General features: G+C 51.5%; 1 protein-coding gene across 1 annotated transcript in view; it reads right to left on the reverse strand.

Moving 5' to 3' along the window:
* Positions 1-17365, reverse strand: part of NUAK1 (NUAK family kinase 1) — a 72707-nt gene extending 55342 nt beyond the window's left edge. The window contains exon 1 of the mRNA XM_037067836.1: positions 16292-17365. Within this exon, the coding sequence (XP_036923731.1) occupies positions 16292-16546 (255 nt within the window). The 5' untranslated portion in view covers positions 16547-17365. The remainder of the gene's footprint in view (positions 1-16291) is intronic.
* Between the last annotated feature and the right edge of the window lie 9487 nt (positions 17366-26852).

The following is a 26852-nucleotide window of genomic DNA, read 5'->3' on the forward strand; positions in this document are numbered from 1 at the left end:
GATTTACGGGCAGCCTGTGATGCAACACGGCCCTAGGTCCCAGCCCAGGTCCAGTGGGGTGGCTTTGGGCACACAGGTCCTCCCTGTATAAAGCCCACTGGGGGTGCAAGTGGGGGAGGGGATCCACTTCCTGTAAAGTGGCAAAGTCCCAGCGTGGCCAGTCTTGGATGGGGACACCTTCAAGAGGACAGACCCTTGGACCTCAGCAATCCGCATACATTAGCCAGCAGCTCTCAACTCCAACTGTGCATTACAGCAACCTACAGGGCAGTTTCAAACTGCGGATGCTTGCACCCCTCCCCCAGAGAGCTCAGAAAAGGTCCCCAAGGGCTGAGAACCCGTGCTGCAGCGGGAGGAGCCATGCAGGGGCCACAGGGCCCTGAGTTTGGATCTCAGGTGCTACCTACCGTGAGTTCAAAAGCAGATTAGTTACTCTTTCTGAGCATCAACTTCTTTAACTGCAAAGTGGGGACAATGGTCACTACCTGTCACAGAGCTGCTGTGAAATGAGAGGACGAGTGTCAGCTGCCCCGCCTAGTGTCTTGCAGAAGGCACACAAGCAGTGTCCTATAAACGTTCGCTCGTCTCTCCCTCTCACTTGCCTTCTGTCACAGCAAGTGACAGAGTGGGTCAGGAGTTCTGGGCGCTCCCGACCCTATGGGCGCCCTGCCTTGCTAAGCACATATAAAGAGGGAGGAAGGTGGACACGTCCTCCCTATGTCGGACACCCCAGCACACACTCAAAATCCACACACACTGAACCCCTCTACTGGGTGAAGCTGGCGTATTCGATGGCAAAACCACATAAAAACTGAGTCACCTGCAGCAAAAAACGGAAACACCTAGTTTTTAAGATTTGCTTTGCTTTTCCTAACTAGACAATAAACCCACCTTGGGTGCCGCCCTTTCTCAGGGAGTCCCTACCTATGTCTCTGTCCCCTTGTTAGGCCAGGGGCAAGGCTCAGACCTGGCAGCTCCCCACAGGCCTGGCGCATGGCAGGCCCAAGGGAATGTCCACTGAGTGAATGGATTACGCTCCTTGAGGCCCGGGATGGGTATTTAGAGATCCAAAGCTCACAATGCCCGAGTGTATTAATCCCCTACAGAGGCATTTCATACAGGCACTTGAATTCTGATTCTGAGAACGGGCGAGAAAGGCCCATCCGGCACGTGGGAGGCAGCCGCTCAGAGGCCAGTGACTGCGGGCAGCAAGCACTTCAGGCTTTGAGCAGTGCAAACACGGGCCGGTGACTTGATTTTCCGTGCCTCGGTGTATGCCCTGTAAAATGGGGAGACCGAGGATGGGCACTTCTTAGGGCTACCCTGAGGACGGATGGGGGGTCAATGATTTCACATGCTTAAACTTTCACCTGTCACCATTCCCATGATGCAACTATTTGCTGCTATTATTATTATTATTATTATTATTATTATCATTATTATTCCCTGGAAGTATAACAGCAATGAAACCTCAGGCTTCAGGCCCAGTATAAGGACCCAGGGTCTTAGAGCCCTGTGGTTATCACCAGGGAAGGTGTGGACGGAAGAAAGTGGAGTGGCGCATCCCCAGGTGAATATAACGACCAGCTTGCAATTGCTCTGTTTCCCCAACCACAGACCATGGTCAAACCCCTCGTAATCATCTGGTTGAAATGCTTAAGTTTCTCAGGTCTCCCTGAGTCCCACCCCAGACCTGCTGGATCAGATTCTGGGTGTGGGTGCTGAGGATGATGCATTTTAACAGGCTCGCCCAGGAGATCCGCAGGTCCCCACAAATTTAAGACCCGTTGGATTGGACAAGCTCCTTAACTAGAGGATCATGTCCGCCTGCTCATCCCGGTATCTCCAGAGCCTCATACCATGCCTGACACACGGCCTGTGCTCAGCGAATATGTATCGGATGGATCCACTCGGTGGCTATAGCTCTAGAAGAATTCGCTCAATTGTCTGAAGGCCCACTGTGTGTCAGGCACATGCAAAGCGATGCTGAATCAGACAGCTTCATTGATTCGTTCTAAAAGTCTTCACTGGGTGCTTACTACACGCCAGGCACTGCCCTAGACACTGGAGATACGGAAAAGATGATGAGTACGGTTGTGCGGAGATCATTACCGACGGTGACAGGTGCTACGTATGGAGCTAATACAGCCAAGTAAGGGGCGGAGTGTGCCACTGCAGTCGTTAAACTCGGCGTCAAGGGCAGCGCTGTCCTTCAGAACCTTCTCTGAGGACGGAAATGACCTTCTCTGAACTGTCCAGTGGCTACCACAAGACACACAGGGTTATTCATCAAGCACCTAAAATGTGGCTAGTAAGGCCAAAGGACTGAAGTTTTCATTTTGTTTCACTGTCATTGATTTTTATTTTAACAGTCCCGTGTATGCATAGACGGCGGTGCAGGTCTAGAGGCAGAAAGAGGGAAGTAAGCTGGAAAGTATAACACACAGCAGTAGGTGCTAAGGGCAGACTGGGGGAGGGGAGGGAACAGACCACCATGTGTTATCAAATGCCTCTCATTCAATTACCAGATGCCCTAATGTTCTCAGGCGCTGGGAACTGAAGAAACAAGGTCAGGTACAAGGCATTGTACTTGGGCTGGAATTTTTATAGCCCATGATCAGTGGGAAGTGGTATGCAGCCCGACTAAGCCCTAGAGACTGTGGTTCAAATACACGCCACCATCCGAAAGGCTGCCCACAGCTGCTGGAGAGATCTTTTTCTTCCCCGTCATTCAGCTGATGGTCATTTTGTCCTTGGCTGGAACGTCCCTCTGGGCCCTAGACACTGCACAGCTTTTATGAGATTTCTTCGCTCCAAGCCCAAGTACAAATACAAGCCTCCTAAATTCCACCGGAAAATTGGGGACTAATCCAAACATTTCATAAAATTAGAACTCATTGTGGGGCTGAAAGGAATTCAGACTGTGCCGCCACCAGAGAAATGCAAAATATTTGTTATAATTTTTCCCTTCATGAGCTGTTTTAAGAAGCAAGTGCTTTTTCTGCTCGAGGCAAAGGCGGGAGCGGGGAGGAAATGGGGGAGTTTTTGTTATTTCTCTGTGGTTTGCAAAAAGCATCCCCAGATGAAAAAATCAAGGAACCCTGCCTGATTTCCAAATCCCTCAGCTAGCAGCGATAATACACCTTCCCACTCTCGGCTGCATCTTGCCTTTACAAATTCAGTGTTTTTCCTGGAAAATGGCACTCTCAAGCCTGATTTTTCTTCTTGCACTTTAACCCCAGAATGTCTAGATCTGAGATCCTGTTAGCAAGAGAAACACTGCAGTCATTCCTTCGGGCGCGCCTGCTGCCTGGCACCCACAGTCGCTTGCAGGGCACTGTGTGGGGTACCAGCAAGCAGACCCGAGGGACGTCAAGCCCTGGTGGAACAGGTCTTCCAGCAAAGAAGACAAACCAGGAAGCAGCCAGCGTCTGCCGCTCGGAAGCAGTTTGGGGATGAGACGTGAGGACTCACCCTTATGCAGACTCTTGGAAGAGGCTGGAACCTCGTCTGCCTCATTGTCATCATCACTCTCTCCCTGTCGCCCAGAGCAGAATGGTGTGTGACTGACTCATGGAGGGCATTCAACAAATAGTTGTTGAATGAATCCTAAAACAAAAATCGGAGCTTTCCTCTCACAGATTAAGTGAGTGGAAGCCCAGAAAGGGACGTATCTTGGCCAAGGTCACACAGCTGAAGTTGTGGCAAATGGGGGGACCAGCTCCCAAGTCCCCTGACAACATCCCCAGATTGATAACACTCTGTAGCCATTCAACACGTATTTTTAAAGATCATTTTTTATTCATTTATTTTCAGAGAGAGGGGAAGGGAGGGAAAAAGAGACGGAGAGAAACATCGATGTGAGAGCAAAGCATTCCTCAGCTGCTTCTCGAATCAGCCCCAACCAAGGACTGAACCCACAACCCTGGCCTGTGCCCTGACCAAGGATTGAACCAGCAGCCTTTGGCTTTGCAGGACAACACCACCCAACCCACTGAGCTACGCCGACCAGGGCCCGACAAACTTTTATAGCACTCTGATGGTGTACCAGGCACTGCACTAACACTAGGAGGACAAAAATGAATAAGACACGGAAAAATTGAGATTACGGGACAAAGGCCCTCAGATTGCCGTTTCACAAGCCTGAAGACGACTCTCTCAGCTTTGCATCTGGCACAATGAACTCGAGCGGGAAGCCGCGGCGGCTTACGGGGCTCTGTGCCCTGTCGTCCAGTGGCTGCAACCCTGACCCTGACGTTCAACGGCCCAGCCCTCCACCCCGGCTCTGTGACCTTCAGGCGAGTCACTNGACAAACTTTTATAGCACTCTGATGGTGTACCAGGCACTGCACTAACACTAGGAGGACAAAAATGAATAAGACACGGAAAAATTGAGATTACGGGACAAAGGCCCTCAGATTGCCGTTTCACAAGCCTGAAGACGACTCTCTCAGCTTTGCATCTGGCACAATGAACTCGAGCGGGAAGCCGCGGCGCGGCGGCTTACGGGGCTCTGTGCCCTGTCGTCCAGTGGCTGCAACCCTGACCCTGACGTTCAACGGCCCAGCCCTCCACCCCAGCTCTGTGACCTTCAGGCGAGTCACTTGATCTGCTTCTCTCCTTCCTCATCTACAAACTGAATGCGCTCATAACAGGCTCAACAGGGAGAAGGCATGTAAAGTCGTCAGAGCAGTGCCTGGCACCCACTCGTCACCCACTCACTGTTTCCTGCCACTAGGGCTGCTAGGAAAAGGGTCCTCCTGCTCCGGGCCTTCCTACAGCTTCGAGAAGGTGGATCCGATTGGCGGCAATTTCCACTCGATTCCTCCCCTTTCCAGGATTTCGGCTACCAGCAGCTTGCACACCCACACGCTGGGTCCCTCCCTCAGCATTCCATTTGATTCTGCCCAGGAAAACATATCCATTAACCTTGAGGAAGACAAAGGCAAAGCGGAGCTCTCCCCGGAGTGAGCGCATCACTGCCCTGCCTTTTCATCCGAACGCGTTCTCCTGCTGCTGGGCTCTGCGCTCAGCGGACCCAGGGACCATTGGCCTCCTCCCTCCCGTTGTCTCTGCTGCTTAGAGAAATTCACTTTCAAATCCACCGAGAACCACACAAAGGAATTACATTGCATCACGGGCTGCTGAGAGTTTCTCGAAAGTTTGTTGGCATCTTTTTCATTGACACTGTGAAAGTCAAGGCTACATATCTGTGTGCTCGATGCAAAGGGATGAGTCGCGAGAGATTAAAACACACACAACAGGGAATCAGTCTCCTTAAATGGACCAGCAACAAGGGTCACATGTGGACCACAAAGACGGGGATCTAGGAATGACAAGAGGTAGGCACACTCTCTCCAAGCAAGAGGTAGCTGAGCTCCCTTGGCACAGAGGTCGTAGCTTGTCCTTTGTTGTCCCCCCAGGGCCTCCAAGGTGCCTGGCACCAAGGAGGAAATACCTGAGTAAGTATTTCTAAATGCACTACCTGAGAGGAAGAGAAGGAACACCAGCCACGAGAAGAAAAATAACAGGTACTCCTACTTCTCCTTGGGAAGCCACCTAGGGGCGTAGCCAAGAGCTCAGGCAGACGTGGACTTCACTCCTGCCACCAGGCCCGGGTTACAAATAGCATGGCCCTCAGTGACAAAGTGGGATGGCGACGGCATCTCTCACAGGCTGGGTCTGAGGCCACCGACAAGTCAGTGAGATGACGCAGGCAATGAACTCATGCCCAGGCCTGGCAAGTATAAAGTGCTCCCTACGGGTGAGTTTGACTGACTGATCAGTGGGTTGATTTCCTCTTTAAGGATGCAACAGATGTCAACGTATTAGTGAGCCAATTCTTCCTTTTAACTGAGACTCCCAAACACCTCCTGCCTGCCCTGGGCACAGGACCCCCTCCTTAGTCTTTTCCTCATCCTCTGAGTCTTGCCACCACCCCACCTGGCACCGGAATGAAGGACCCACGCCACAGGGATGCTGAACGTCCCCGTCACTGCTAAAGCCGCTGGGAGAAAAAACGGTGTCTCCAGGGAGACCCAACGGCACAACTGAAGGCGAGGCAGCCATGGGGCTCTGGCTTCACTGGGACCAAAAACAAAGGCCCCCTCGCTCTAAGTGTCTAAGGAATGAGCAAAGTTCCTTCCGGGCCACCCAGTGGGATGGAGCTTGCCCTCCTCTCACCCCCAGGTAGGAACAGTCAACAGGTATTGGGAACTGGCTACATGTCAGGCCCTGTTCTCAGAGCACCCTCCCCAAATCCTTACTACACCCTAGGAGGCAGGTTCCACCACCTGCCATCACCCCATTTTACAGATGAGAAAACTAATAGGTTCTTTGAAAGTGAACATTTTCTAACTCACACAGAGCCTAGTTCAGAATCCACCTCCCAGGTACAGTTTAAAAGGCAGTGTCTGCCCAGAGCTGAATAGGACCCAGAAGGACGGAGAGCATGGAAGGCAACAAGTCCTGGCCTCACACTCCATGTGGGAGACTTTCCTGCACCAAACAACCTCAACAGGGTTTGAGAGCCCTACATACTGCCCCTCCACGTCCCCCACACCCCCCCTCAGCGAGGAGTCCTTCTGCCAAAACCCAGGCAGCAGGAAATGAAGTCTGCATCTCACCAGCTCCTTTCGGTGAACCCCAGGATTCGCTTCCTGCAGCCTGGCAAGGACTTTGGAGAGCATGTGTCTCATCCCCAGTTTACAGGTGAAGGGGGTGGTGTTCAACAATGGGGCACCTACTACGTGCAGCGCACTGTGCCCAGGGCGCCGAGGTGCAGACCACCGGGACCCTGCCCTGCCTTTCCCCAGACGCGCCTTCCTCGAACACGCAGAGAACATTCACTGTGGGCCCCACACTTTTCTGAGCACTGGACACACAGCTCCTTTGTCCTCACAGCCACTCCCATTTCGCAGATGAGGAAACTAAGTCAGGCTGACCATCTCACAGTTACACAGGAGGTTTGGGGGGCACTGTCGAGCCCCAGGCCACCCCATGCACCCCTTTACAGTCCAAGACTGGACGGTCCACTTCCCTTCCACCACCCTGTCAAAGGCTGGGATCTGAGTGTCCTCAGGCAACGTGGGGTGAATCATAGGTGAATCGACCAGCGCCAGAAAAGATCCCTTCTAATCTGCTGCCATCAGCTGTCTTTGCGGCTTTGAGTCAGCTGGAGGAAACGGGGAGGGAAGGGCTCAGACGAGAGGCAGCCTCCCCTTTCTTCCTGGGAAACTGCCCTAGGGCCAAACAGATCACAGGCATTCGGTGCACACCCAGGGCCACTTGCACACTGCCAGGCCCCTCCGCTCCAGGGGCAGAGGGGGACCCACCACAGGCCTCTTAGCACCTTGCCGCTGGAAACCTCTTGCTGCCTCTTAATATCTCTAACGAAAGTAAACAAGTGGAATTCTTCTCTCCAGTTTAAAGGGCTAAGGACGATGGTGTTTCTTCCAGACACACGTTACCTCTGCACTCCAGCCAGTTTACAATTCCTTAAGTGCTTGATTTACAACCCTGGGATAAAAGGTTTTGAAAATCTTGCAAATGTATCCTGCATCTAAGGCTTGCCTACTCTGCAGAGCCGATGGCCAGGGTTTCTCAGACGGGGAGCTGGAGGCTCAGGGAAGTAGGAAAGCAATGCAAGGACACAGAGCTTTGGGGAGCAGCCTCTAGGGGGGCGGGACAGGCTCCCTCTTCCTCTCCAGGCCCCTGGAGGCAGCAGGCCATGCACAGGTCTCCCCAGATGTCCTCCTGGTGGTGAGGAGAAGGGAGACCCAGAAAAGGAAGAGGAAGTTCCCATGGCGCCTTCCCCACTGCCTCCCACCCTCACAGAACGCCCCGTCTCAGGATTGCTGGTGTACTCTTCACGCAGTTGTTCATTCATTCATTCGCACTCACTGACCACCTGCTATAGGGCTGGCGCCAGGCTACAGGCCTGGAGGCAATGGTAAGACTGTGCCCCTGTCTCCCTCCTAATGGGTGACAAGGGCCAAGTGTACACAGACAAATGATCAAACCCGCACAGTTTGTGTGCTCCGAAGGAAACAGACGCAGGTCCGAGACAGAAGAACAAGGAAGTGGGAATTCGGACACCCAGGCAGGAGCCTCAGAAAACATGGAAAATTCGGAGTTTGGCACCCTAGCCACCCAAGAGAGGGATTTAAGCAGGAAGAGCCATGATCTAAGATAAGAAGGTCACCAGGCACTCGATGCTAGTACTTCTCACCAAAATAATAATGCAGGCTCTCTTTCTCAAGAGCCTGCTCCAAGGCCTGGTGTGGAAGCTTCCAAACCCCGTTTCTCATGGCAAGCCCACCTGGTAGCCGGCAGGCACACTTTTCTAGATGAGAAGACAGAAGCTCAGCGGGAACGTGCAGCTTGCCCAGGCCACCAAGTTCCCAAGGAGCAGGGAGGACTCTGACCCCAAGCCCGATTTCACAGCCAGGATGTCTTCTCCGGACCTCATTCACATACACCCTCGCACCTTGCTTGGATTATTCCAGGTCTGTTCGTGACACACCCCAACTAATGGCTCAGAATCTCAATGGCAGGGCTTGTCATCGCTTCTCAAACTTCCCACAGTCCTGGGCACTTCAGGAAGCACTCATCAAACGCAACCAGTTTATTGCTAAAGGGACAGGAAAAGTACAGTGTGTTTTCATTATGCAGAACCGTCAGCCACAGAGTAGTGACGTGTAGTAGCTGATAAGAACACCGAGGAAAGCCCTTGCTCGGATGGGGACAAGGGACAGGCGTCCAGCCCACCCTGTTCTCACAAAGCCACCAGTGTAGTGGGAGCTGCTTCCGGCCCACCGAGGAGCCTTTTCCCAGTCACCCACCTAGAGCAAAAGGCCTTTTTCTAATTTGCACAAATGTGCCTTTTAGGCTAGTAATGGCCCTGGATGCATTTCCTGCCCACCTACTGCGTGCCAGACATAGGGCTAAAAGCTCAGGGACAGCAAGGGAATCCTCTCAGCAGTCCACAAAATGGGAACTCTCATGAGCCCCTGATGAGAAAAGAGGTTTGCAGGAGACTGGTGCCTGGCCCAAGGTCACACAGCTGTCAAGGGAGGGACGGGCGGCCTAGTCCCAGGGTACTCTCTCCTGACCACGGCCCCCAGGGTAAGGCTTTCATCTTCTGACACGAAACGGGGGCGCAGGTTCCGTGGGCCCACTATCTGGAATCTCGGGGGCCTGACAGAATTGGGCTTCTACCCCCACCCCCTCTTCCCAACACCCTCCCTGAGCCCCAGTTGTTTTTTATAACAGATTTATCAACATCTAATTCACATAGCATGCATTCACCCACTTAAAATGCGTAAGTCGGGGCTTTTCATATATTCGCAGAGTCGTGCGGTCATCCTCACAACCAACTCTCCAACACTTTCATCCCCCAAAGAAGCCCCATGCCCGTCAGCAGCCACCCCCATCTGCTTCCACACGCCCCATGCCCAGCAACCAACCACTAACCCACTTTCCGTCTCAATGGATTTGCCTCGTTTGGATAGTTCGGGGAAGTGGCATCATACATTATGCATGGTCTTTTGTGACCGGCTTCTTTCACTCAGCACAATGTTTTCAAGGTTCACCCAGGCTGCAGCGTGTTTCGACATCTCATTTTATTCCTGAATAACATTCCAGAGATAGCCCACAAGTAAAACTATAGAAGCGATCATAAATAACATGGGGAAATAAAATGAGCATAGCACTGTTTAGCCACTCGTCAGCTGATGGATGCTGGGGCTGCCTCTACTCCGGGGGCTGTGTGCAGGTGTCCCGTGCAGGTGTCCCGTGCAGGTGTCCCCTGCAGGTGTCGTGCGGGCCTGTGCACGCGCTCTCCTGGCGGACCTAGGAGTGGCACCGCCTGGCGCTGGTTTAACGTGCGATTGAAAGTTGGCCGAGAAGCCTCGCTGTGAAGACAACATCTGGCTGCTCCTGGGCCATTTCCAGAGAATTTTATCAATACAGCCAGACGCCACTCACGGGTGGGTCATCCGGCCCAGCCCCTCCTCTTCTGGGGCCTGGGATCTTCCCATTCCTGCACTGCACAGTGTCGTCTGGGCCAGTGCGATGATAAATGCATTTTTCTTTAAAGCAGAGACTTCACAAATCATAACTTACAGATGCTCCGGGACTTTCATGTGGGAAAGACAAATGAGACTGTGCTGTCTGACTCCAGAGCCACTGAGGACAGGAAGCCACGGCCAGGAAGCTAACAAGCCCTGGGTAGACATCTCTCTCTCTCTCTCTCTCTCTCTCTCTCTGAGCACATGAAACAGAAGAAAGGGAATTGGTGCAGGAGAGGGTCTGCCTGGCTTCCCACACTTTTCTATGTAACCTGCCATTCATTTCCAGCCACTGTCTCTTTTCCCCAACAAATCAAAAAGCTCCTTGAGGTCAGGGACAATGACCTGCAGGCTCTACGCTTCCTAAAATATTCCCTGGCTCAGTATTCACTTCAGTTCCATTCTACGAGCCTTTGTTGAGAACCTACTATGTGCTTGGCACTATGTGAGGCATTGCTAGGAGGTTCAAGACAGTGAGTCAGGGCTTACCAACAGAGCAGACGAGATACCTGACTCAGCCCTCCTCTCCTGCTGCCTCCCAGGAGGAAAGGATACCGTGAAGACCTGGAGTGTGGTGTGGGTGCCTGTCTGCCTGTGAGCAAGGAAGTGAACGGGCTGACCTGCCGAGGCCCCCTAGGGCTCCTGGCATCTCAGGACCCTTAGGCAACAAAAAACTCAGTGTGCACCCAGGTGGACAGTTCCCTGACCTGATTCACTGAAGTAGATACGTGGCTCCACAAGCAGCTAGTTTGCCAGAAGCAGACAAATCTCTCTCCCCGGACACGGGCCGATTCTTATCTTCTCATGCCTCAGCTCTTATGAAATCCTCCAGGCCAGCCTCCCTGCTCCGAGCCAGCCCGCCAGACTGATGGACTCAGGGCCCCACTGTGACTCAGAACCAGGCCCCCAGGAGGAGGGGAGACGGTCGAGGTCTCTGCATTTGGATGCTACCTGGGTCCAAACCACAGTTCTGCTGCTGCCCGCGACCTTGGGCAGGCTACTGAACCTCTCTGTGACTCAGTTTCTCCATCTGAAAAATGAGATCACTACATAATCGGTAGGAGGGTTAAATCATTTTGTATGCCCCAGGCATGTTATAATCACTCAAGAAGTATTAGCTGCTGTTGTCGCCATTAGGTATTATTATCACCCCACCCTATTTTACCCATCTTGCCCCCTCACTGGGTCCCAGCACAAACCCAGCATTACAAGCAGTCCAGCCAGCTCACCCTAGACTCGGCTCCCCGGCAGAAGGCCCCACATTCCAGTCTTCTGAAACGCAAATCAAAGGCCATCTTCAACAGCACGTGTCCTCCCTGGTCCTGCAGTGACCCCTTCTCTGTATCCCCTGATGAAGAACAACGAGAAACGCCCCCAGGAGAACAACCGCCCCACGGCTGGTCGTCTGGCATCGTGAGTGAAACACCACACCCAGGTCCAGAGGAGACCAGCTGGGCCACGCAAGGAAGATTCTCCATTTCTCTAGCGGCAACAGATTTCAAAACGGGCAGATGTGTTCGACACCGTCTGGCTGTGTGATCCTGGGCAAGTCACTTAGCCTCCCCAAAGCGTCACTTCCCCGGTCTGTGAAGCAGGTCTAACTAGAGGGAGTGCGCACACCTCTTAGCACCGCTGAGGATCAGAGAAGGATCTGTAGAGCAGACACACCCAGACTCTGCAAAGTATCAGCTGGTAGCGATAAGAGCACCGGGACTAATACGGGGCGGGGGGGTGTTCCTGGCCAGGATCAGACTCAATGAAATGAACTACATTCCGACTTGAAAATCACCTGGAATAATTGAGTCCTGTATAGAGGAGGAACCCATGGCCTAGCAACTGCTGGTTCTGTCTCTTCCACCAGACATCAAGTTCTTTGTCTGTGTCCCTGCATTTAACATGGTGAGAAGCATATGGCAGATGGCAATAAATCTTTGTTGAACTGAGCAGAATTAGTTCAATATTTGTGAGTACATTTCATCTTTGCTACTAGATTATAAGCTCTTTACAAGTGAGAATCACGTCTTGCTCTAGGAAAGATGTATTACATGAATGATGGAAAAATACCAAATCAAGAATCAGGTTTCTTAGACCCAACTCAGTCACTTACGAGCTGTGCAACCTCAGAAAAGTCACTTAACGCTTCTGTGCCTCACTTTGCCTACCTGCAGGTTGAGAAGCTTGGACCACAGGGTTGTCTCACTCCCTGATACTGAGGTGGCGTCTTGGCTGCCACATGGCACCTCCGCCATCATGCAGGTAACAGCCACACACGCCTTGGCTCAGCTGGCCAGCCTGCTAACTCACCCCTCTGATTTGCAGTTTTCCAGGACCGGGCTATGAATAATGGGACCAATGCTTCAAACACCCATTTTGAGTCAAAGCAGTAGCTTTGCCAAGTAAAGCTGGAGCTGTGGGACCTGGAGGCACATTCTGCCCACCAGTCCGGTCACTCCCCCTCCAGGCCCCTCCCACAGACCTTTCCTCCTGCTTGCATAACCCTGCAGACGGGAGATAAGGTGGTACGCAGGGAAAGCTGAACGTGGCCCTTGGCGGTGAGGGGATCACATGACACCTGTCCCCAAATGTTGGCCTTGGTTTTGGCATTTTTGTCAATACTTTGTGCCACCCGAAGGCTCAAAGAAAAAGCGTGCCGCGTTGTAGTACCGGGGCCCCACTCAACAGCCCTGCCCCCAAATGTAGCAAAGCAAGAGTTATGTGATAAAGTCTAAACTCAAGGCTTTAGAAATACATTCAGAACCTACGGAAGTCCGGCTGCGCTGGCTTCCTGTAGGCGAACTTCCCTGGTATTCCCTGATTAACCCGAAGAGTGGATCATTTCTTCTACCTCTCTCTCTGAAGGAGACAAGGCTAGCTGTTCAAAGCATCTATGCCTTTCCAATAGTTCTAAAACTGCAGGAAAAGTTCACGTGAGATGAGAAAAAAGAATCTGCTAAAAAAGGGAACTAAAATTGGCTACTTTCCCCCTTTTTGAGGCTTTCTATAGATAATTTTACTCAATGCTCACAACAAGTCCATGACCTTGGTACCACTAGCTGCCCATTTTACAGATGAGGACGCTGAGGTTTTGAACAGCTACACAGCTTGCCCAAGGTCACAAAGCTAGTAAAGAATGGGTCAGGATTCAAATGCAAGCCAAGGCCCTCAGCCCTGCTGCAAGGGTGCCTCAGTGTCGGTCTTCTCACTCTCTGGAAGAAGCCACTTGGAGTCCCTGTCTCGTGGACTTGCTCGGGCAGTGGGCACTAAGACCCCATTGGGGATTGAAAAGGGGAGGATGCCTGGACCATGCGGAAGGCTGGCCCAGCCGACTCCAACTTCCCAATTCTGCACTGTTTTCAGAACTGCTTTTCACAGAACACAGACAATCACAATGCTGTGTGGTGTTTTGTTCGATCCAGAAGGCCCTCCAGACACGCAATTAAAAGCCACAACATTCTTGCTTCTAAACACTTCTCAGACACCCGAGTGCTGATTTCCCAGCACCTCGTGCAGCCTGACACCCAGCACCTGACTTCAGCCACTCGCAGCCTTGGCAAAGCAGCTTACAGCCACTGCGCCTCTCGAGAAGTGCTCAGAAAGGTACTGCTACAAGTGAAAATAAAACATCTTGGCAGAATTCTCCCTGAAGATCGAAAAGGCAGAATTGAGACAGGGTTCATCAATTCTCCTCAATTGTACCTTAAAAGCAAGTTGTGGCTGCTGAGTGCATCCTTGGAACTAGAGGAAAACACCAAGTTTGAATAAAAATGCCTTGCTGCTCTTGAGAGAGTCTGAGTCACCAAGCACTGTATGGCAAAGAAGAACTTACTGACCAGTTTTTTTTATGTTTGTTTTACTTTCTGTTCAGCCAGGCACAGGGAATTTTCCACCTGACAATTCCTGTTTCTCACTTCAGTTCTTACACCATCTGCGAGCAGTGTGCTCAGCAGGGGGAGGACTCAAGGCCAAGGAGGCCTTCCCTCCACCCAACCTCACCCAGCATCTTTCCCATCTATTTCATGCAAGGTTTTCACCCGATGATCTTGCTAACATTGTGAGATTATCCAGGAGGGAAGCAGTTTGGAGATTGCCAGTTTCTGGGTCTGGATCTGCCATCAGATTCAAAATCTTTGCATGATTTTTTGAGTAAAACAAGAGATTGAGCTGAAAATAAATAGCACAATGGGAAACTGAACTAGGGCTGGACAATAACAGTAGGGCGGCTGAAGTCTTGGCGGCTGAGAAATGAGCCTCTTCCGTTCTCAGGGCGCCCCCTAGTGGGTACGCGACTAAATCCCGACGGAATGTTCAGAGTTTCTGAAAATAAAGGGAGACACCCACCGCAAGAGAAGGGCAGGCTCCCCCGTCCTGATGCAATCCCTCTCACTCTAACCTACTCCGTGGGTCAGACAGCCAGACAAATGCCTGGCAGGAGGCTCCAGTGAAACTCCGAAAGGTGTCTGCCATAACACAAGATTCCATTCTTTCCATTAGCCGCAGCTCCCCAGCCTTCAGGCTTCTGTGTCCCCTTGCAGATCCCCCCCCAGACACACCCTTATCGCTCAGTCCCTCACAAGCTCACATCCTCAACCTGCAGCTCCAACCGCGTCTGGTTTTCATTATTCCACTTTCCAACTTCCCAGCGCGATTCTTCAACAGCTATTAAGACAACACAAGCAAGGAGCTAAGCTTAGCTTTTGCTTATTCAACATCCAGCCTGGGGAATATCACCTCAGAATAAAAGCATGAATGAAGTGCACGTTTCTCAGCCCCTTCTTCCACAAACCAGGAAATGTGTTCCTCAAAGGCATCTTTACAATTACCTCTTCTTTAAATTTTTCAACCTCCAAAAATGACACCTGTCCAGAATGAATTCTCAACTTCTTGCTTGCTATAGAATTTGTTTGTTGGAGATGGCTTAAAATGCATAATGTATGATGTCTCCAATTTCCAATTAACCTACAACAGACTTTTTTAAAGATATAGGATAAAGTTGTATCAACCCAAACAGGGAAGCGTAGAATGAGGGAGTTATGCCGGTATCCAGATATTTGAGAATCGAGGCAACTAAACTTTCGGATTGGTGCCTCATTTTTTTTTTCATAGAACAGTCCCTGCACATACGCAAAAGAAAAACACCAACATCAACCTACCAATTCATTCAACAATTCATTTTGCTTTTTCCCCTCTGGCCGTTTGTCAAGTTTACAGGCAACCCTGGGCCACAAAACACCCCCAAAAGTGCACACAAGGAGTCCCCAAATTAGTTCCTGACTTTGGCGCTAAATAGATTGAAACACATCTGATATGTTTCAAATCAAAGAACCCTGTTAATTTTCTGCCACACACCACACAAAATCTTTCTGCAGCAGTCAGTCGCTTTGAGCCCAGTCCCCTAGCCACAAACAGTGTGGATTTCAGGCGCCTGTTCTGCAGAAAGGAAAAATGACAACAAACCACGCTGTGCCAACCCAGAGACCCCGAGGCACTCAGGGCGCTCTTTGGGGGCTGTGCAAATGGCACTGGGACCCTGGCAGGGTTTTGGCGGTCACAGAGTGGGGCAGCTGAGCCAGACCTCTAAAGCAATTGAGTAGCCTTGCAGCCAGGACCTGAAATGTAATTGAGTCTGCTCATGCCCTGGGTATTTCAGTCCTAGGAAAAGCCAGGCCAAACTGTCACAGCCCTCATGCCTGCGGCAGCCTTTACTTTTGCTCCCTAATCTTCTCTCTGAAAAACAGGCAGGAGTCCAACCCTCCTTTGCAGCGACAGCAGCATCATAGTGATAGAGAGTACAAGTGGGAGGGTGGAGGGGTCGCATTCATCTGCAGGACACGGGACTTGGGGGTGAGCTTCAAGCTGAGGACGTGGGTCTGGCTTAGAGTTAGAGCAACAAGGCATTCCAGGGCACGGTCTGAATGCATGCCCGCGAGGGAGACCCCGACGGTCCCAACGTTGCAATGTGTTTGCAAATCATAAACACTACTTTGCTGCTGAGATAAAACCCCCCAAAATATGCGCAGACAGGATGTAACAAGTGTTTCAGGAGAGAAACACGCCTGAGTCACGGGGAGCTTGAAGTCTGGGGGGAGAGTGAAGTCTGTCTGGGGTTCCCGGGAAGCCCCCTCTCGGACGAGAAAGCCTCAGCACCCAAGATCCCCCCGCCCCTGGCGCCCTCGGTCCCCAGATACGTCTAGCCCGCGCCCCCTGGGGTCTCCCCAACTCACCACTCGGCCAGAAAACCTCTCGGTGGCCCTCTTGACTTTGCCGTAGGTGCCTTTGCCCAGGGTCTCCTGCAGCTCGTAGCGGTGCTTCAAGTTGTGCTTGTGGTGATGCCGCTTCACCCCGTGCGGCTTTCTAGGCTCCGGGGCCACCGCTGCAGGGGCTGCGGTCGCCCCCGCCACCGCCTCCAGGGGAGAGCCCGGCGACCCCGGCACCAAGTCGTGACCATCCCGGGGCGCGGGCGCAGCGGCCCCCTCCATGTCCAAACTCGAGGTGAGCGTGATGAAAAAGGCAGGACCCAGCACAGTGCTCTGGGTTTCGGGGTCCCCGCCGAAGGAAGTCGGGGTGCGCTCAGGGCCGCTCCCACAGCATAGGGGAGGCGGCCGGATCCCGCTAGGGCTGCGGCTGGGTCACTGGCGGTGGCGGGGACTGCACATCTGTCGCCCCCGGCGCGCACGGTCCGCGCACGGTTCGCGCACCGCCCACCGGCCCGGCGAGCTGCGGAGCGTCGGGCGAGGTGGCGGCGGTGGCAGGAGAGGCGGTAGTGTTTGCAGGAGGGAGGGGAGAGGGGTGGCTCCGAGAGCAATAGGGGGAGTGTTATGTGGGCGCCGCGCCCCCCGACCCCTCCCCCGGAGGACGGGCAGACGGGCGGGGGCGGGGCGGCGCGCTCGCCGGGTCCCGGGGGAGGGGGAGCGAGGGGCGGGGCGGCTTCCCCCACCTCACTCCTGCCACCCCGGGCCGGGCCACCCCGAGCTGAGGGGGGGGATGGGTGCGTGTCGCAGCTTGCCCTTTGTGCCGCGCGGCGTAGGCTGCAGGAGCGGCCAGGGGGCTTTATCCTTGCTCGGCTGAGACGGGGATCGGCGGTTCCAAGCCCGGGCGCCCCCGCCCCGGGCTCGTCCACCGCAGCTACCGCGGGCCCGCCACTGCCGCCGACGTTGCCACCGCCTCCTCCTGCTCCGGCTGCTCGCCCTCCCTTCGTGCTCGCGCCCGGGCGGCGGCTGCTCGCCGAGCCCGGGGGCCCGGCACCCGAGAGTGCGCCGAGCCCGGGGCCGCCGGGGCCCGCTCGCGATCCGGCTGGGGGCGCCACGGGCTCGGGCGCCCCTTCATTCTTTTAGGTGTCGCCGCGGCCTCCAAGCCGGAGCTGGGGAAGAGGCTGGGGGAGGGGAGGCAGGCCGGTGTAGGGTTACAGGCGGTGAGTCACGGCCCGACTCCCGCCGCATGCGCACCCCTTCGCCCCGCCCGGGCTGGCACCCCAGCCTCGCCAGCCTGGGGGAGGGCTACCCACCGGGGGCAGCTGGGCGCCCCGGAGAACCCCAAGAAGAGTGCTTTGACCTGGTCCCCGCGACCTCTCCAAAGAAAGGAGCAAGGGAGGCTCTGAGGCTGAACCTGGGGCCGGCCGCCAGAGTGCCGTTCCTCCGTCACCATCCAGCACTCCGGCCGGCGCAGCCGCCTGGGAGAGGAGGAATGCTGGGGACGTGGAAGAGATGGGGCGCTAGAGGCTCCAGGACGGACCTGGGCACCCACCCTGCCCACCAAGGCTGCCTCCGGAGGTGGGCTAACCAGGACCCTCGTGTGGAACCGGGCCGGGGCCTGCTGAGCCGGAAGTCTACTTGCAGGCCTCTTGGCCCTTGGGCCTTGGAACTTATCCTCTAACTAAAAGGGCCAGATCCTGGAGATGGAGATGGTAACAGCGACCGTGCCCCGCAAAGCTGAAGGTTAGAGGGGTTCTCTGACCACAGCAAAGCTACGCGCGTGGGTTCACACACACCCCTTCTTCAAGAGGCAGGGGAAAATAGCAAGAGAAAAAGAGGCCTTAGGGGAAAAATTATAAATGGTGCGGCATAGTAGACAGGAATAGGAAGAGTGAGGTGTGAAGAATGTCTGGTGCGTTCTGCGGATCTCCTGGTGGTTCTTGACTTTTTCTCCAGTGGACGGGGCTGGGCCTTCCGCGGCAGCTCTCAGGTTCGTCCCTTCTGCATTCCTGCTGTCTTCACTCCTGCCTGCCCCTATCACCTTCCCCTGGACGACTGCAACAGCTTGTCCTCTCCCATAAGCCCCCTGCTTGCTTCCAGAGTAATGGCCTAAAACAGGGCAGTCATCCCATCTTCCATGCCTGCTGCTGGCCACAGTCCAGTGCCTGGTCCTCTCATCTGTCCACACTTCTCTTCTGCTGCGGCTCCACGTAGTCCCTTTGCCCCGTCCCACCTTCCCCAGGAGCACACTAGTTGTTGCATTATAGAAACACAAAAGCCACATTTATTCCATTCCTTTTCCATCCTGCAACGCTGGTCTGCTTCGATGCAAAGTCTGCAACAAGGTCTGTCCAAAAGTATCTAGCCATGTAATATGGAAAATAGAGACATTTATTGAAGAAGATACAGGAAACATTGTACGTAGGACAGTGATACCTCAGTGATGCATGAGCAGGCGCATTGCAGTGATAAAGCTGCCAATCAGCAGTTACCCATAGCTTCGGCCTTCTGCATCACCTGAATAGTTTCTGGGGAGGAATGTTCAAGCTTCATGCAAAATTTGATGCAAATTAATTGTTCTACTCACTCAGCCATTTTGAGTGAGATGGCCACACAGTACACATGCCCACTCATTAGCATCTACCACCCTCACTGACTAGTACAGTGAGGGCGTCATTGTTCATGCACGCACATTCCAGTCCACTCTCCTCGGCTGCCAGTTTATAACAATGTCACACAAACCATCCTCATTATATTAACAAGGGTTGGACAGATCTCAATAGACCTTGTGCATGTAGAATAAAGAGTCAGAGTGAGTAACATGAGGATAAGGTTTGAGGCTGGTTCCCCAGTGAACAGGTTGTGTGACCTTAGTCAAATGACATAACCTCCCGGAGCCTCAGTTTCCTCTTCTTAAATTATGGATTACCCATCTGTTTTACAGGTAAATATATTATGTCTGTTGTGGTCACTAAAACTGTTCACCACATAATTTCTGGTTCTTTCCCTCCCCTAGGGTGTGGTGGGAATCTATAACCCCAACCTCTTGAAATTAGATGTGGCCATATATATGCCTCGTTTGGGGTGATGGAGTAAGAGTATGGCTTTCGAGTAGGAACTCTTAAGATCCATTGGGCAAATTCCCGTGTCTTGACAATTCTGAAAGTACAGTCTTGGCAGTCCTGTCTTGACAACCATGGAAATACAGAGACGGAGCCTCCCCCAGCCAGTGCGGGTCTCTGTAAAGGTGGCGGAGCAGTCCCAGCCAACCTGCATTGGAAAAGTAGTGTGAGCGAGATTTAGAGGGTTGTTTGTTACAGCAACGTAATCTAGCTCATTCTGGCTGATAATGTTGCTCAGGAAGGCGTGGGACTTCATCAGCATTTGTTGAGTGAATAGCACTAACCACAGTTTGGTACCATTTTACGGCAGTAAACCCCTTAGAGTGGTTGGTGTGATCCCTGTTTTGAATGGAGAAAACCATACCAGAGGGGTTAAGTAACTTGCCTGAGATTACACAGGTTGTAAATAGCAACACCTGGCTTTAAACCCTACCTGTCTGGTCCCAAACCGCCGGCTCTGCCTCTTCCACGGGCACTGTGCTGCCTCTCCTTACATGGGAAGGATGGAAACACCCAGTACAATGCCTGGCACACAGTCCTGCCCCTGCCCAAGCCCTGGGAGTTCCTCTCCAGACCGAATTCCTATAGCATTTATAATTTGAACCACACTTCAGCACAATGTTATCTTGCATTGTATTCCAGTGTTTTCCATAGATAAAGCTTTTCCTCCAATCCCAGACTCCTGGGTTTAGATAGAGCTTGCATTCTGGAGTCAGACTGCTTGGGTTCAAACCCCTGTTCTACCACTGGTAGTTGATGGTCCTGGGCAATTCTTTTCCCCTTCGACGCCTTGGTTCTCTCATCTGCAAATTGGTGATGGGGATAACACAAATGGTATTAGTGGTGGTAACAGTAATATGTCCCATGGGGTTGGTGTGAGCTTTAAGGAATACAATATACACACTCAATAAATCATGGCTGTTATACTTATTTTTCATCCTCCAGGGTTCTTACCAGAATTCGGGCAATTATGAGCAGTTTAATCATGCTGTTTGTTTAGGCTGGTTTCTGACTTCCTTCTGGATACAGAACAGTTGTAACATCTACAGTTAGAAACACGATGTCTGCACGGTCCTACAACATATGCTATGTAAGGCTTATTACACTTTCTGTTTCCAAAGCAGTTTAAAAGAAAGACGATGCCCTGACCGGTCAGGCTCAGTGAGTGGAGCATCGGCCTGCGAACCGAAAGGTCACCGATTAGATTCCCGGTCAGGGCACCTGCCTGGGTTGCTGGCCAGGTCCCCAGTCGGGGGCGTGCAAGAGGCAACCAGTTGATGTTTCTCTCCCACTCTTTCTCTCTCCCTCCCCTTCTCTCTAAAAATAAATAAAGTCTTTTTAAATTAAAAAATAAAAGAAAGAAGGTATGTTTGCTTTCTTGAGAAATCTTTGCTCAGAAAACCAGTAATAGTAATGCCAGTTATCACTCATGTACTAGCTACTGTCTTCCAGGATCTTTACATGTATCACTTCTAATCATCCTGAAACTGCCATGTGGGTGTTAGAACCCCCATTTGGCTATTAAGAACACTGAGTCTCAAGTTGCTGGTGATCATCGGGCAGCTAGTAACTGCCTGAATCAGAGCTCGAACCCGAGTCTCTGACTCAAAGGTTCTGATCACACCTCTATCCCAAGCTGCCTGACATCCCAGCTCACGTCAATGAATGCCTATGCTTTGGCTGACATTTTTTCTAGATGAGGTTTCCGAAAGTTACCAAGGATTGTGACACTTCTGCCTTGGGTGTGTTGTCTGGTAGACATTTTGCCTTAAAGGGCAACCTAAGAAGAGCTTTTCTTTCACTGTGGCAAAAGATTGCTAGCTGCCCACCAAAAATTCATGCTGCTCCTTTTCTAGAGGAGCTGGCGGACAGCTGCTCAGCTGGTGCTATATTTCCCAGCCTCCCTTGCATCCAAGCATGGTCATGTGGCTAGTTCTCTCTAACGGAATATGAGCAAAAGCGATGGACCCAGGCTAGGACGTTTCAAAACTAGTCTGCTTTTTCCATTTTGCCTGCCTAGAAGCAGAGGGTTCCGAGGCCCCAAAGGATGGCTAGACTCATTAGACAGAAGCTGCCTGGGTCCCTGCATCACCCTGAGGATTGAGGCCCCCCTCTGATCAGGACATTGGACTGGTGCCAGAGTGAGAAATAAACTCATTCTGTGTTAAGCCCCAGAATGTAGAAGGTGTTTTTGTTACGGCATCAAGCACCGCCCTCACTAATACATACAGCTTATGCTAAGTCATATTTATGTATAAAAAGCAAAATTGAAGATTACAGCAACCCTCTGAATCATTGAAACCAAAAATGCCACTTTAATATTCACTGCCTACTTGCTTATTTAAGGAGAAAGCAGATTGTTTGGAGCCAGAGCATTTTCTTTCATGTTTTCCTCAGGTACGTGTATCAGAGACCAAAGAAGAGTATTCAATAGCCATGAAACAGGAAACATATGTCCTCATTTGACAATATCTCTCACTACACACCTGCTCTCCGGAGCTGAGGATGTGCCGGGGCAAGACAGGCATGGTCTCCTCCTCATGCATCTCCAGCCTGTGGGCAATAAACACAACGCACAGCACTCAACTGACCTCCGGCCACCAAACTTCTTGGGAGCACCCAGGCCGTTTGAATGTGAAACAGACACCTAAAATAAAAACTTAAATTCACTCACAAATCAAAAGAGAAAGCTATGTGTCTTCCCATGCTAAATGGCCAGAGAAATAGTAAGGATAATGGTTGAGAGCAGAGATTCCAGAAACAAAACCACTGGGTCCAAACCCTGGCTCTCTCATTTTTAAGCTGTGAATTCTTGGGCATCTTCCTCTTTGTTTCTCAGTTTCCTCATCTTTAAAATGGGGGCATTAATAGTACCCAGTTCAAAGGGTTTCTGTTGAGGACCCACCGAGTTAATGCAACAAAAGCACTGAAGACAGCATGAGATGGGCACCAGATCCTAACAAATGTTGCCGTTAATGTCATTTGCCTCCTTCCCAGTGGATTCTATTCTGTGTTTCAAAGGATACAGGCAAGACCTTTCCATGAGGATTGATAGATGGCATCAGGAAGGAGAATTATGAACAGAACCAGGGGGTATCACAAGGCTTCCACTGACGCAGCCCAGACTGAGACCTTCCTCTCCATTTTTCTCGCCCGTCTGGTGACTAAGAGGGCAGAAGCCTCCTGTTTGGGGAGAGCTTGGGTTTGAGCATCGGCCACAGTATGGGGTCAAGGACAGGTCTTCTGGGCCCCGCCGTACCCAGTGGTGCTACCTGGGGCAGGTGCCTTTGCCTCTCTGAGGGGTGACATCATCCGGCCAGGCGACTTACCGTGACCCTCCAGTGCCGACAGTTCTGACCCTTTTGCGGATTCCAGTTTTATATTCCTCACTCGTGCCTTCTCTCCTCCTTCCTTGTATGTGTGCTGAAGACGGGGAAACAGGACCATCAGCATCAGTTCCGTTTGCTTTGTGTTCTCCGTCTTGACTTTACACTGAGAAACAAGACAGCTTCTTCCTGGGGTGGGGTGGGGGAGGGGAGCAGCAGGGGATTCGTGGGAAGGTTCTGCTTCGGAGAAAAGAAACCGAAGTCCGGTGAACTCCCCCTCAACAGGGAAAGCACTCTGGAAACGGAAAAACAACACCACGGCTCCCTGGAAAGAGCAGCCACCAGAAAGTAAGTATGTCTGTCACACGCAGAAATGCGTGCTCGGGTGGGGTGGGGCAGGGGAGAACACCTCTGACTGGCTACAATGGAAGAGCGTTTGGGTTCCATTGACGTCACATGAGGGGTTCTGGGCAGGGTGGGTGGAGGTGTAAAGAGCTCCCACATTTTGCTGCCTGAATGGACATATTCAACCGTATTAGCCAAGCGCTTACCATGGGCCCATCTTGAATCTATCAATAGGGACTGGGGATACAGAAGTGAACAAAAATGACATCCCTGCCTTCATTAGGTGTACAGGTTGACCATATACCATGGGCAAATACGTGTATTAAAGGTCAGGCCACAGTAAGGGCTGGCAGGAAGGAAAACTCAGGGTTAAGGAGTTAGGGAGGGTATGATGATGATAGCAAGGAGAAGACTTTCTGATGATAATGTGACAGTTGAGCAGAGGCCCCCAGGGAAGCCAGGGAATGTACCTTCTGGGGGAGGATACCCAGGGAAGAGCCTCCCAGGCATAGGGCAGAGTAAGTGCAAAGGCCCTGGGGCAGGAATAGTCTTGGCAGATTACCAAAACTGTAAGGAGCTCATTATGAGTGGAATGAAACAGGAGAGCAGTAGGGGTGGAAGCCAGAGAGTTAACTAAAGACCAAATCCTATAGAGCTCTGTGTAATGACATAAGAACTGTGGGTTTGTTTGGAGTCAGGCAGGAGCCAATGGCCAATTCTGATCAGAGCAGTGACACAATCAGACTTGAGTTGGAAGAGTCTCCCTCTAGCCACTATATTGAAAATAGACTTGGGAAGAGAAGGATGCGATTTGGGGGGAGTAGGAAGGGCCTAAGACATATGCCAGGGAGAGGCGCCCACAACAACTGGGAAGCAGAAGCTGCCGCACTGGGGTCAGTCTCCTCAGCGCGATCCTTTCTCCGTGCAGTCGCCAGAGTTTGTTCCCGAAACACACATCTGACCCCATGTCTCCCTCCTCCAAGATTCTGCTGACCTCCTGTGGCCTTCAGGACAAAGTCCAAACTCCTTAGCCTGACACAGCTTGACAAGATAATGGGAGCATTGACATTAGCATCAGAAAGACCTGGATCAGAACCCTGCCTGGAGCGGTCCCCAAATGTGTCACTTTGCCCAAGCCACTGGACCTCTCGAACCTGGGTTTGCTCTCTTTCCTACTTGTCCTGACCTGTGCATCAGCTCTGTGAGGGCAGGGTCTCTGTCTTGCTCCCTGCTGTATACTCAGCACCCAGAACAGTGCCTAGCACATAGTAGGCACTCAACAAGTGTGTGTGGAGCCAGTGAATGAGCTGATGCAGGAGAAAGCATCCGGCAGAGTGGCTGGCACTCAGCTGTGACTTTCTCTGGCTGAGTAACGCTGGTTCCTCTTTCCCTGCATGGCCAGCCCCTAGCAGTACCCCTGGTGTGTACCCACACCACCGCCTCCCACCATGCACCCTGTGTTCGTTCCAGGGCACTTTTCACTGCTTCGTGCCGCGCTGCCTTTGCGCAAGCCGTGCCCGGTGCCTGGGATGCCCGTATCCTGTCCTGCAGGCGACAGATTCCTACCCATTGTGGAGACCTAGCTTCAGACGTCATCTCTCCTTTGATCTCAGAACTGCAGGCTCAGGTCTCTGTCCCTGTGGTATTACAGTTATTTGACCATGTGCCCCGCTCTGCCCAGTTGCCTGAGAGTTCCAGAACGGTCAGCTCTAAAGCAGTGCTGTCCGCTAAAATACAGTGTGAGCTACGTATGTCACTGACACTTCCATCAGCCACAGTAAGAACAAGTAAAAAACTAAATTCACTTTAATAATGTATTTTATTTAACCCAGTATGTCCAAAATATTGCCATTTCAATGTGCAATCGATATAAAAATCCACTGAGGGCATATTTTACATTCTTCTGTCTTCAAACACTGTTGTGTATTTTACCATTAAAATAAATCGCAGTTCATCCTGGCCAAGGTGGCTCAGTTGGTTGGCGCATCACCCCATACATCAAATATTATATATATATATATATATATATATATAATAGTACCCAGATGTATGTGTGTATATATATATATATATATATCAGATCAATTAACATATTCTTGGATGAGTATTTATGTTAATAAATAATAAATCTCAATTCACAGTTATGTTTTTAATAGTTAAACTGAAATTTAACCCTATTAAAACAATAAAGTTGTAGTTAACAGAAAACTATTTTTGCACTGCTCCACCGTTTCTTCATTTAAAATTTTGTTAATTGCACAAAATTAAAATTTTGGTTCCCCTGCCCCATTTTGAGTGCTCAATCGCCACAAGTCTAGAGGCTACTGTGCCCAACAGCACGGGTCCAGATCTGATTCTCCTTTCTAAGGAAAGATCAATCTGGTTTGTGACGGGGGCCATGTAAACGTTAAATAGATGGATGGATGATGGATAGACGAATAAATGTTACTACCTTCACGTCCTCCCTAAGTTTACTTCCTTATTTCTCACTCCAGATATGCATAGTCCAGGAAAGGGAGAATAAACTGAAGGGAAAGGTGAGTCCACAGAAATCTTCCTTGGCCTCCCAATTTTTCAGTTTGCCCCACTGGGCAAAGTTCAAATGCATCACAGTTCTACCCTCTGACCCACGCAGCTCAGCCACCCAGCACCATCGGCTCCTGGCTCAGGACAGGGGTCACCTCAACCTCAGGGTCTTTCCAGGCCATCCCGTTCTAAGTTGCAGCCCACCCACCCCTCCCCTTGGTGCTCCTTACCCCCTTCTCCTGCTCTATTCTTCACCGTTGCATTTGCCAGCATGTAATATATTATACTTATTTGTTGTTTTTGCCTGGACAAAGCAGGAGTTTTTTATCTGTATTATTCACTCATGGATCCTCAGTACCTGGTATATGATAGGTTCTCCAATAATTATTTATGAATTAATAGATGAATGAGTAGTCTGAGTTCCAGCTCTTTTATCTGCTAGCTCTAAAGCACTAGTGACTAATTAAAGATTAAACCTCAGTTTCCTTCTCTGTAAAATGGGTATCACACCTCACAGAGTTGTGTGATATGACCCTACAGGGTTAACGCTAACCTTATAAGACTAAATAAGATAATGTCTACGAAGTATTCAGCATAGGAGCTACATAGCCGCAGGATAAGCACTGATAAAATGGGAGCTGCTATTAGTACCGTTAAAATAATAATATTATTAGATTTAATCTAGCAGGTCTATGACATATAAACACTACCAGGTCAATAACCATGTAAAGCAAATACAAGTTCCCAAGTAATTCTGTCCCAAGCAACAACAACAAAAAAAACGAGGTCAGGGAAAAAATAGGCTTGAGATCTAGATTTCCAACCTAAGGGCCTATATTTACCCGTCCTCCTTTTATTTGTTTCCAGCCATGCGACACAGGTCCCTCCTCCCACCCTCCCAAGACCCAGGGCAGCCTCAGTGTCAGGCCCTGTACCTGTTGTGTTTACTATCACCAGGGACTTAGGCTCTAAAAGCAGGCACTAGAGGGTGAGCATTCCGGGCGCGTCACCAGCCTGCCCTGGACGGCAGAAGCTCTTGGCTCACCTGCTCTGGAACAGTCAGTCACATGGGCCTCAAATGGCCTGGGGTCTGGCAGCTGGGCACAAATGGAGCCAGGCTGCCCGGGCGGCCAGCTGGGGAGGGACAGCGAGCTGCCTTCCTGGCAGATGAGGCACGTGCCCCAGATTCCTCTCAAGGGCCTGCTTCTCCTGCTCCCTCTCCAGCCTCGTCCTCCGAAACCCTTCGTTTCGCAGGCCCATGTTCAGTCTGCCCTC

The sequence above is a fragment of the Sturnira hondurensis genome, unplaced genomic scaffold, assembly GCF_014824575.4.
Source record: "Sturnira hondurensis isolate 20B ecotype Veracruz unplaced genomic scaffold, ASM1482457v3 Scaffold0017436, whole genome shotgun sequence".
In the NCBI taxonomy this organism is placed as follows: Eukaryota; Metazoa; Chordata; class Mammalia; order Chiroptera; family Phyllostomidae; genus Sturnira; species Sturnira hondurensis.